The 12866-nt window shown below is 41.3% G+C and overlaps 1 protein-coding gene across 1 annotated transcript; it reads left to right on the top strand.

Moving 5' to 3' along the window:
• The first annotated feature begins 791 nt into the window (after positions 1–791).
• On the top strand, positions 792–12866 carry LIN7C (lin-7 homolog C, crumbs cell polarity complex component). The gene is made up of 5 exons (XM_084286985.1): positions 792–839; positions 4804–4922; positions 6020–6091; positions 6433–6642; positions 9315–12866. Exons 1-5 carry the CDS (start codon positions 803–805, stop codon positions 9468–9470), a joined length of 594 nt encoding a protein of 197 aa, XP_084143111.1. The 5' UTR covers positions 792–802; the 3' UTR covers positions 9471–12866.

Consider the following 12866-nt stretch of genomic DNA (forward strand, 5'->3'; position numbering starts at 1 on the left):
TTCTTACCAGACATCTTTTGGAAAAATGCTGTTTTTGAAATATTGTTTAGCACTCGTATTTTCTCCATGGGTTTATCTGTCTGAAGTCAGAGCTAGCTATTTAGTGGTTTCTGCACCCCTGTGATAGAAACATCTGGGTTTTATTCCAGAAACATTCCACAGTCCCAGCTGCTAAAACGCTTCTTGCAGGAAACAAACCTGCGAGGAGTTAGTCCTGTTCACCTGCAGAATTCCATTCGCGCCACCCTTTCATGGAAACGTGCATGCGGCAGCCTCCACACCGAGGGCACCTGCCATTAACATGAGTTACAGGGCGCACACCACTGCCATATTCACCGACACCGCGAGGCCTGAGGGAGCTCTGCTTTTAGGGCAGCAAACCGCAGCGGGCAGGGGCAGACCCATGGAGGTGGTGGAGTCCCCGTCCCTGGGGGTGTTCAAGGAAGGGCTGGACGTGGTGCTTGGGGACGTGGTGTTTAGGGACATGGTGGTTGGGGACGTGGTGTTTGGGGATATGGTGTTTAGGGACGTGGTGCTTGGGGACGTGGTATTTAGGGATGTGGTGCTTGGAGACATGGTGTTTAGGTACATGGTGCTTGGGGACGTGTTTGGTGGGTGACACTGGTGTGACCAGACGAGCTCGAAGGGCTCATCCAGCCTTAATGGCGCTGGGGCTCCACGCCTTTGGGCTGAGCCTGGCAGCTGGGGGCGCCCCCCAAGGCCCCGACCCCGCCACCTCCCTTAGCAACGGCCGCGCTTCCGGCAGGCGCGTCACTTCCTGCGGGGCCGCGGCGAGGACAAGATGGCGGCGCTGGGCGAGCCGGTGCGGCTGGAGCGAGGTGAGGCGGCCGCGGGGCCCTGGGGCGGCCCGGCCGGGGGCTGGGGGCGCTCCCTCGGCTCTGCCTCGGCCCTGCGGCCCGCGAGGGCTTCTCTCGGGGTTCAATTCGCTTCCGCGGCTGTCCCGTAGGCGTGCCCGCTTCGCGAGGTGCCGGCTCGTTGCTGTCAGGCTGGGGGGCACCGCGCGTTTAGGCGAGGAGGGCGGGTGGGGGGGGGGGGGGGCAGGGCTGCAAACAGCGGCTTGTGCGAGGACTCCGCGGCTCCAGAGCCGGTTAATGAGGGCAGCTGCTCTGGCAGCGGATTAGCTGCTCCTGGTGGGTCTGCTGGGTTAAAGCTCAGGCATCCTCCTCCTCCAGCTCATTGCCCTGCCGCCCTGCGCTGCCCGTGGACATAAACAGATCTGCGGAGCTGCTGGGGGATCGGTGGGACAAAGGGGCTATTCATCCATCCTCCTGGCACATCGGTCTCTTTAAGGGAAAAAGAAGAAAAAGGGAACGCAGTGTAATGGACCTACAAAAGGCAGCACTCTATTTACAGAAGTAAACAACCTCTGTTAATTGTGTAGGGTTGACTGCAGATAACCTTGTGATGAATCATCGTCGGCCTGAAAGTGAACATCACTGATGTTGTTGGCGTATAGCATAAGAGAAGAGAGAATGGTGTAGAGAATGTGTCTGATTTAAAATGGTAACCATATGCTTACCATGAGGGCAATTGAAAATCCTCCCCATCTGTTCTTTCTTCCAAGCTGCATTGCAAAGAACACCACCCAAATTTAGTGGAGTGCAGGGATCCAACAGCGTTTATCACTTGGAAATTTTTCTTACGTTTTGGCTGTGATGTGTGGCGAATCTGCATACTCCTTAGGCGCCCGCGCTGTTTGAACATTAGCAGCTAAAGTGGTTAATCAGGAGTGTCTATGAGCACACAGCAATTTCCCTCTTTGTTTGATTCACACATGCATGGAGTGGTGGCATCTCACTGCAGGCTTGTTTTTGTCTTTCCCAATGTTATTTTAGTTTAAATTTATCTTCCTTTCAGGAGTCCCATCTGGTAGCCTGTGATCGGAGAAATAATGCCTGAAGAATGGGCAATTGATCTAAAGAGGCTGAAGAAGTTAAAAGAAAATAAAATTTTAAATTATTTATGAGTTCTGTTTTGCAGTGAGTTTTATGGGGGTTGTTTGTTTGTTTGCGTTTTACCACATCTGGAGTTACTTCTGCATTGTTCCTTTGTGAAATCCTTCACGGAAGCAGAATTCTCTAGCGTTCATTTGTCTAATTCTGAACAGTTGGCTAAAATGCAGTGTCAGGACTATGAGGAAGACAGCTTTCAGACAGCTTTTTTTTTTTTTTTTTTTTTTTTTTTTTGTAGTTAAAGTGCATTTTTGCTTTAATTTCATCTAAAATAAAACCGTGTGTGCAACCTGTGTGTATCACAGTAACTTTTCGACAAGCTGAATCTGTGCTCATAGTCTGCTGTTTGAATGACCCAGCTGATTCCCAAGCTAGCTGATTTTACCTTAAGGTATGAAAGGCTACATAGTTAAATGTCTGAGCTCTTAGGAGGCACAGGTAGGAACTATATCCAATTTCCTGATGCAAGATCGATGTTATAAAAGAGGAGAAATTAGCAAGTGGAGTTCTGGACTGCTGATTACTGCAGCTACTCATCGGATCAGTACACTGCTGTCATTTTTTGAATTGATTGTAGTACCCTAACCAAACGGTGAGGTAACAGCTTCACACGCTTACAGTGTAACACGATTCAGGGAGCACAGGCATGAGAACTGCTGTATGGAACGGCGATCTTCATACGCACGAAGCAGGCGTTTGTCTGCAAACATCTGCACGTATTTGATAGTTGGATTGTAATTTACATAATTACCAGACTTCTGTCATGAATACATGGAGTGTTGCGGGATTGAAACTGCTGCTGTTGCCAAGGGAGGTGAACAGCTTCTTCCTTCCATTTGTTGCTCGTTCCACTTCAAGCTCTTCAGTGTGAGACTTCGTGAAACGAAAAGAAGTTGTGCTGCTGATGCTGGACATACAGATTACTGAGAATTTTGGTCAATTTGCATCATTAAGATAAAGAGATTAATAAACAGTCGCACCTAGAGTATCTTCAATTTCATTATAGATATTTTTAGTTAAAAACAAATCCAAGTATATATTGGGAAATTAAAAGTTTTAGGAGCATTTTCTTCATTTGCAATTTTTGTACAAAGAGCAACTATGCAGTGCCTCTGTGACACTACTTCTCTGCAGACTTGGGGGTAGTAATAGCTAGAATGTAGGTTTTTACATTTATTTCTGGTAGGCACCTGATCCTCTTAAAGCTTGAAAGAGCCAAAAAATGCATAGTTGTCTTGGCGTGTGGGAACTTCAACTCTCTTGTGAAATCATGTGGCTGTGGCTGTGGTACTTGGGTGCTCTTCTGTGAATGATTTTTTTTTTCCAGTCCGTGGCACAAACACAGCTTTAACTGTGCTAAGGGATGACCAGTCCATGAAGTTAAGTTGGACTGTTTAATCGACTGTACCACCTGATAATCATTGTGGCGGCCTGTAAGACCTCTGACTGATCCCGTACAGAACTGGACAGTGTTAGCTGTGGGTTGTCTTTTGTCAGTGCATTTCACCTTAATTTCAGAATGTAAGGATCAATGTCTTTCCATCCTGTTGTGACTCCTCGCTCCTTACACTCCTGTGCTCTTGCGGACAAGTTTGTGGCTGTTGAATGTCGTCCGTGCTGGTACGATGCCATCGAGTGGACGTGCGTTCACATGAAAAATGCTTGCCTGAAGGTTAATTACTGAAAAAAGAAAGTAATGCATTCGGGACGTAGCCGTGTCCCAGATTTCAGCCTTTTCTAAAATGATCAATGCTTTATTTGTATAGTAGATTAATCACTGCTGCTTTGTGCCTTTGTGGTAATGAAGGCAATCCTTTCTGTCTGCTTTCCTGAGAGCTTGTTCTACTTCTGTTCAAGGACTTACGTGATTCAGAATCGTCGCTAATGTAACACTCTGGAAATGCAAGTGAGGAATATTAATCCTTTCTCCTCTTGAAGAGCTGCCTGCAGCATATCACGTAGCCTTTGATGTCATGTTCGATGCCCATCTTAATTGGTACCGGTCTGAAATCAAATCCTTCAGAGGGGAGTTTGGTTTCACCAAACAGCATGTGCATTTGTGAGAGTATCAACAGGGTGATCTTTAGGGACAAACATCTAGGATCTGGGAAAAAGGTTTGGGGGTTCAGGATTCTGGGCTACAGAATGCTAGCTGAGATTATTGAGGAGTTTAGGTTGTTTTTCTAAACGCTTTGACAAATTAGACACATCAGAGATAGAGGAAATAAGACAGCATTTCAAACTGGTAAAAGTTCTAGCCAAGCTTTTATGATTGCAACTGCTGTCTGGAATCCCATCAATGTAATCGCAGGCTAGTGGTGCCTGAATAGGCCAGATTTACTCAGCCCTGTTGTGGGGAAAGCATTGGGCGTACGCCTGTTGAACTAGGTTTAGAATGTAAGAGGAACATCAGCATGCCTGACCGTACTCGGGATGCTCATATCAAAGTGACATCCACGCCTTAGCTAGGTTATGATGTTATGCATGTGAAACATTGGTAGTAAATTTTATCAAAGAAATATTTCAGCCTGGTCTCAGCTTCAAGGAAAAATCAAATTCTTTAAAATATGAATACAGTAGCATTATCTTCAGATTCTTTACAGGCTTGTATTGCTGTGCTTGACCTAAATTGTCTGCAAATAAGGTGCTTTGTGGTAACGTTTTTTAGATAAATAGAGGCATGGAAAAATTGGAACTACAACATAGTCTTAAGATGTACACAAGCACGCACAGACTGCTCTGTTAACTTAATTTAAAAACAAACAAAAGAAAAGCCACCACTAGAACCTCTTCAGGCATTCCTCTTTACCAGTGCTTTATTTTTCTCTAGACATCTGCAGAGCAATTGAGTTGCTGGAAAAATTACAGAGAAGCGGAGAAGTGCCGCCGCAGAAACTACAGGCTTTGCAGAGGGTCCTTCAGAGTGAATTCTGTAATGCTGTAAGGGAGGTAAGTTAACTGCGCACCAACAGTTACCTTGCATTAGGAATGGTACTTTTCTTCTTATGTTCAGTTCAATAATCTTTTGATTTTCTTTCTAAAATTGAATTTGACTTATGGATCTTTTTCGAACAAGGCTCGTTTTTAAAAGTTCAAGAGAAAATAATTTGGGATCATATAGGTGTATTAAGTAATGGCTCAGAAACAAGTTACTTACTAGAGGTTATTTTGAGGGTCTGACCTAACCAAGAGCTAGCAGTCTGTTATGCTGTTGACAGAATGGGTGAAGTACAAATGGCCTCTGTTTCTTGTAAGCCAAATCAGCATCGTGGCCTTGCACCACCTCTTCTTCATTCCAGATACTCTTTCAGAGATTTGAAGTGATTGAATGCACCCTGCTATTGCTGTTGGCATTGGTACTACCACTGGTGTTAACACCTGCAGTGATTTAAAAGATCTCTTTGTAGGCACGGAAGTTGTCAAGGACCGTGTGTTTATTGCTTAGCAAATCCAGGTGACTGGCAGGTCAATGCGAAGATGTGGTTAGCTCTAGGTGTGAGCACCTCCCTGGCATTAGTGTTCTTATTGCCTCTGTGTTTTCAGTGCCCTTTCTTTTCTGAAGATACTCGGTCAGTTGCATCAGTTGAAAGAACATAAGGATTTGGGGGGGGCAGGGGCTGGATGTTGGGGAGGGCTATGAAGAGCTGTCTTCAAATTAATTTTTCATGCATCCTTATGGAAGAGTTCCAACTTGAATCAAACATGAGAAGGTAATCACCCATATCCCCAGTCAGGTGTGTTACACTAGCAATAAGCATTTCTAAATCCATGATGAAGTCTGCACGCCACAGAAGGAGGGAGTATTTGGGTTGAGACCTAGAAGATTCATGGTTTAACCAAGAAATAAAGATGCTGAGAGAGTTATTTTCTTATAGTATTGGAGATTCTTGTGTGGCACCTTGCAGTGAATTGGAGAGCAACTTATTAGAGGTGTAGGTTTTTTCATCTACAGTTTTAAGTTGTCACTGGGATTTTGTTACATTGTTTAAGCATAAAAATAATTGTTTTCACCATACTTAGGCTGTTTTTTTTTTTTTTTCCTAAAGGTGTATGAACATGTATATGAGACCGTGGATATCAGCAGTAGCCCAGAAGTCAGAGCTAATGCAACAGCAAAGGTAAAAGCCAAACTGTAGATTAAGTAAAATTCAGTAGCTTGTTGCTGTAGAAGCAGAAGATGGGTATTTAAAATTCAGAAGGGTATTATGGAGATGTCTGATACAATGGATAAGCATACTGGGTCATTAAAAAGTATAATAAAAGACTTGTTATTTTTAATTTTTTACATTGGATTTTATTCTTAGGGTTCTAAATTTTTCACCCTAGTGTTGGTATCTAGGAAATTAATCTCATTTGTCTTGTACTTCAGGATAAAAATAATTTTTCAACCTGCTCACTGTGTCTAGCTAAGGGGTCTATATTTAATTTCTTATAAATGGAGAAATTTTATTTCTTACAGGCCACCGTAGCTGCATTTGCTGCTAGTGAAGGTCATTCCCATCCCAGAGTGGTTGAACTACCAAAAACCGAAGAAGGTCTTGGATTCAACATCATGGGAGGCAAAGAACAAAATTCTCCGATCTATATCTCCCGAATTATCCCTGGTGGTATAGCTGATAGACATGGAGGCCTGAAACGTGGAGACCAGCTTCTTTCTGTAAACGGAGTGGTAGGAATTGGTTTTCGCTTTACGTAGCAGTAACTACCTGTTTCCACTTGGGGGCATACAAAGAATATACATGACACGAGCTCAACGTCCTCTTCTGATCTTGGCCTAATTGGTTCTTTTTGTCCTTGCAAGAATATGTTTGTTAGGTTTCTGAACTTGTGTGTGCAGTGAGAGGCCTTGGATTACACTTTTGTTATCATTCTCGACTGGGAACTGTACTATGTATGTTTACATTTCAGATTTTAGAGGTGGTAGAAATCTAGTCGAGGTGTAGTTTTCTGAAATATCATTGAATTGCCATTGTGGATTCCTGTTCGATCCAAATTTGATGATGCAGATTTTGACTAGTAGAGTTTTCTGTAGCTTCTGAGGTAAGTAGTAAATTAGGTTACATTGCTGTAGACCGAGGAGAGGTTCCTTGACATCATTATGCCAATAACTACACTAGTGCATAATGAACGCTGTATTAAGATGGAAGAACAAGGTGGTGTTAGCTTTGGTTGTGTGATTTATTGTCTTCGCTTAAGCTGAGCTTCAGAAAGAGGCTTTCTATCGTTTAAAGGAGCATATGCCTGAAGTGCTCTGTAGCTTTTTATTTTTAATAAGTTTCCTCTTCTGATGAGTTACAACACAAAAAGAAAAACACAGGTTGACTGGAGAGAGGAGGCTGCGGACAGGTTTTGATTTAAGATGGCTGCCTGTAAAACGCGTCTAAATCTCTCAAACTTCAAGTTTTATTTAAAGAAGCTTTTATCATGCGTTAGCTTGACATCAATGTTCTCATAACTACATCTGCCAACTCAATTTAGTTTGACTCTCAGTCTTGAGATAAATTTCTGTATAGCCTGGGTGGTTTTTGGACTCACAGAAGGAATGGAGATTTATTGGCTGTGTACTGTGGGAAATTCCTGCTAACAAGGATCTGATGTGCTTGTCTCCTGACTGCTACCTGGGAGTCCAACTGTTCTTTTCAGGAAACACAAGTGAAATCATGGCCAAAGTGCTGCGACTGCCCCTGTCCTAGATTTCCTAGTATTTTAAATTATCAAGGGACAAGTCCGTTCCCCCTAAGTATCAACTGTCCTCAGATGAGGCCTTCCCCACCCACACACCCTCATACAGAAAAAGCAATCGCTCCATCCCAACCTGATCCTGATCATCAGACACTTGTCACATCCAGCAATGCCTGAATCTGGGTGCATACACGTGTATAAGCATATAGAGACATGGTAAGAATACAGTAAATGCATGAAATACTGCGAGAATGCAAAATCCAACTCAGAGGGAGAATCTCCTGATGTTTGCAGATGGATTCCTGTCATCTTAATACATGACAGACATCATTGTAATTGTAATTGCTAATTTAATACTTGAAAAGTAAGTTGCCGCAGCCAAGACTGCAATGAATGTGCCTTAAAACAAGTTGTGGGGTGGTTGTTTTTTTTTTCCTTTCCCGTTGGGAGATTTTAAGTGCACTTCAGAATTTTAGGTGTTTGGATATAATTAAGCATAAAACTTTGCCAGCTTTTTGTTACCAGTTTTAATTGGAACAACCTACACATTCACTTGAATAACAAACATGAAAGCATTCGACTGTATGTGTTGTCTGAGTCTGACAGAAGAGAAATAACTTGGGTTTTTTTAACTGTTGTCTTTCTTTCTGTAAGTAACTTTATAGTAACGGGGAAACCCTCCAATCAACAGGTACATCACCTGCCTTCTAGCTTCTAATAGCACCAGTGGGAGGTAGGCTTGGGGTAGTCCCTTCGTTGTGTTTGATAAGTTTGGAAGAAATAAGTTGTGCTGAGAGAATGTATGCTATCCAGGATTGTGTATTTGGATGCAGTTGTTGAGAATTGTTGCTTAAATTTTATAATAGGATGAATCTAGTATAACCTGAATAAATTGTGAGAGTTGTTTTAGGAAGGGTTTTTGTTGTTTTTGCTTTGATTTGTTTTTTTTTTTTTTTTTTTTTTTTTTTTTTTTTTAAATCTGGCCTTGTTTATTTGGGCTATGTTGCTCTTGATCAGTCCAGAGGAAGTTAATCCCAGTACCTTGCATTTACGACTAGATGTATACGGAGTGCTAAGACAAGCAACGCGCAGTGTGCTTGCTGCTCCATTGCACCTGCCCAGTAGATGCCATTTTGCCTAATATATGATAGCATCCAGAAGGCAGCTACCTTGCAGTTTTTTGTTTTGTTTTTTTTGGGGGGGGTCTCTTGTCCTTAACTAAATGCAAGATAATTTGAAGTAGCCTATTAGGTAAATTGAGGTACACTACTAAATTTAAAATGCATGACAAAAGAAGAAACCAATTACAAGTGTCCTCCTGAAGTTGTTGATTCTTAAATATAATTTCATAATTGCCTAATACTCTCCTTCTTTCACTTACTGTATCTAAATGAGTGACTGTATATAAAGGCTCAGCATAAGCCTAACCAGAAGTTTTGCACTACTCTTACTAATACTGATCAGTATATTTATTATCACTTCTTAATGATATGCTGGAGAAAAAAATCCTGAGCTTGGGTGACATTGTTCTTGTGAAGTCTTTGAACTAGAATATTTAAATATTTGATTATATATAAGTTGTAAAAAAAAAAAAAAAAAAAAGTCTTTTTTCTGTGTTTGTCCTCACTAATATGATACTTAATGCTTTATGCTTTGCAGAGTGTCGAAGGTGAACACCATGAAAAAGCAGTAGAACTGCTGAAGGCAGCCCAAGGAAAGGTTAAATTAGTTGTACGATACACGCCAAAGGTCCTGGAAGAAATGGAGTCAAGATTTGAAAAAATGAGATCGGCAAAACGCAGGCAGCAAAACTAACGTTTGTATGCAATAATTTAAAGAGAAAATATATTCCATTTACATTGTATAGTTTGCTTTGTGACTCAGTCGATGCAATTCCTGGGCTGCAAAAGATACTGTCATTTTTTTTAGAATCGTAGAATGATTGAGGTTGGAAAGGGCTCCTGGAGATCATCTCGTCCAACCCCCCAGCTAGAGCAGGTTGCTTAGGGCTGTGACAAATCGAATTCTGAGCATCTCCAAGGATGGAGACTCTACAAGATCTTTGGGCAACCTGTTCTAGTGTTCTGATCTCTCTCACGCTAAAAATGTCCATTTTTATGTGTAAATGGAGTTTCTTATATTGCAATTAGGGGCTGTTGCCTCTTGTCCTATCACTGTATACTACTGAGAAGAGTCTGGCTCCTGTTTTTTTGTTTGTTTCTTTTAAACTCCTCCACGTCAGGCATTTAGAGATGTTGGTAAGAACACCCCCGAGCCTTCTCTTCTCTGAGTTAGACAATCCCAATTGTCTCAGTCTCTCTCCTTGTCTGTCAGATGCTCCAATCACTTAATCATTTTTGTGGCCCTTCACTGTATGCCCATGTCTGTCTTCCACTGGGGAGCCCAAAACTGGACCCATTGCTCCAGCTGTGTCTCAGGGGGCAGAGCAGAGGGGAAGGATCACCTCCCTCACCTTGCTGGCAGTGCTCTTCCTCACACAGACCAGGAGGCTGGTGCCTGTCTTTGCTGCAAGGGCACATTGGTGGCTTGTGACTGGTTTGGTGTCTTTCTCTGCGAGCTGTTCAGCCCCCAGCCTGTACTGGTGCATGGGATTGTTCTTCCCCAGGTGTATGACTTCGCACTTTCCTTTGCTCAGCACGGAGATTCTTGATTGTTCATTTCTCCAGCCTAACAAGGTTCCCCAGGATGGCTTGCTGGGAGCATACTCAGTCCCATCACTCATGTTTTAACCAAGATGTTAAGCAGTATGGACCCCAGTAGTGACCCCCTGGGGTACGTCAGTAGTGACTGGCTTCCAGCAGGACTTGGTGCCACTGATGACAGCCCTTGGCAGTTCAGCTGTTTGTAGAATGTTTTCATATTCCATGCATTTTTCACATTTTAAGAAGAATGTGTACTTTTAAAATAGCCTAGGAGACCCTGGAAAAGCACGTCTATTGATTTTTATAAATCTTTTTCATGTCAGAACTTTACGCATGAAAGTGAATTTACAGATTTTTGAAAGGCATTTAATAAGACCTATTTCTACAATCGACATCACTTTTTTTTCCCCTATTTTATTTTGGCATTATTTAACATTAAATCTGAAGGGTTTTTGCTGAATTATTTTGGAAAAAAGATTCTTATGTAGCAGTATTTTGGCACTTTTCTTAAGACCATGTTGTATATCAACTACAAAATGTAATCATGATCTACTATGTAACTGATAACAATACCAGATTTTCTAATGCTTTGGTGAGTACATTATTTTTACACTTCTGCTAAATCGTAATTCGTTATTCTGAAAATTTTATTACCTCGCCTGTAAATAATCTACAGTTGGTGTTCTCATATAATGACTTTGTAATAGCTAACATTAACAAATTTGCAGCAATCAGTCTTTCCTGTAACTTATTTTGTACTAATTTTAAAGCAGTTAGGGGGAAAAGATGTAATTGTTTGCAGTTCTGGATTAAGTCTCTATATGTATTTTTATATTCAAAAACAGAAGATATGTTAATGCAGTGAAAAAGAATTCCAGATGTTTCCCTGACTTTCTGCTGTTCAAAAAAAAAAGAAGCTGAATTTAATTGTCATACCTCTTTTGTGTTCTTAGTATGTCCTGTTGTAAAATCTTATATACAGAGTGACTGTACAGAACTTGGAGTCGTTAGTATCTAAATTACTGATTGTTACATTTGTAAGGGTAAAACGTTCCGAGGCTTACATGTTGCGTAACCCTAATGTGAACTTGTCTGGGGTTAATTGCTGACTACTTCTGATTTGGAGGGTTCACCTTTGTACTGCAGAAGGAGCAGCGTCAACATCGCTGTAAAACTTGATATGGAATGGTGCTGTGGTGGCAATAAGGAAATCTCCAGGTATAAACCATGTCTTTTTCCAAGTGTGGTTGATGGTGGCTCATTTTTTGTGTGCCATTTTAAACAACCTTTTTCTGGACAAAAGTACACTTCTGTGAACCTACCAGGTTTGAGGCTGTACTTGTGTAGCTTAGTTTATTTTAAAAGCTTCACATTTTGGTATATATCTATAATTAACTTGATTGTCTACTGGGTGTCTGTTAACTTGTATGGCAGCTATGAGTGCATCCTAATTGACTCTTAGTAATAAAGTTCTTAGAGACTTAAAAGTGCAGTTCTGACCATGTGGCTACTCCCTAGCTTTTCCACATGGAACAGTACGATCGATTGTGAAATAATTCAGTATGTGAAAGAAAGTAAAAGGTTAAAGATCTAAAAATGACAGCATGAAGTTTGTACTTCTTCAGCTCATCTATGGGAAAAGAAAAAAATGTGATTGCTACAGGCCAGTGAGAAATGTGATTGCTTTCTGCGTGTATGCAAGCATGGTAAGCCTGCAAAGAGAAATTGAGATTTTAAAGATACTGATAGTTTGAAAATGCAGTATAAATATTTATCAGTTAGATGACATTGAGCACTGAAATGCGTGGTTGATTATCTGTCATGGGTCTCTATCTAAAGGCCTCATGTCACTGATAGGACCATGTTGTTGAATTGTATATTTTTATGGAACAACTAATGTTTAAAGTATTGAGACCAAAATCACTAGTTAGATCAATCGTGGATGTGTTTTAATTTAATTGTAAAATAGTAGATATTTGCTTTAGAGCTATATATAAATATATATATTAAAGAAAGGTATGGATACAAGATAGAAATGTGCATTTTAAAACGTGTATCCCTTGGTGTTACTGAACAAAGCAGTGGTTTTTGTTACTCTAAGGAAATACTTTGGTGTAGCTAGAGCTGCTGAATGCAGTAGGGTTGTCACTCTGAGTGGAAGCATTTGGCTACAGTTTGTCATCCACTACAAAATGTGGGGAAGTGTACCCGGGCATATAAATTGTACATGTAGAATTTAATACCAAGTGTTTTTTAATTGTAACAGCAAAAAAATATCCAATTAGCAAATAACTCGTTAACGGTCATCTTTTATTACTACGAAAACCCTATTATGTTGAGGAAAGGGTGGATTAAAATATGCTGAGAAACTTGATTTCTTTTACTACTGAGCAGTGCCTGTACTGTGTTAATATGCAGTCCCTACACACTTGACACACTTGGGTGTGCAAACAGATTAAGAAGAGATAACAGTTCTGCAGGTATCTTCTGCATCTATTGCTGCTGTGAGGGATCTCGGGGTTTTATCAACAGAAAAATAAAAGGTGAA

Source organism: Netta rufina, assembly GCF_964035555.1.
Source record: "Netta rufina genome assembly, chromosome: 5".
In the NCBI taxonomy this organism is placed as follows: Eukaryota; Metazoa; Chordata; class Aves; order Anseriformes; family Anatidae; genus Netta; species Netta rufina.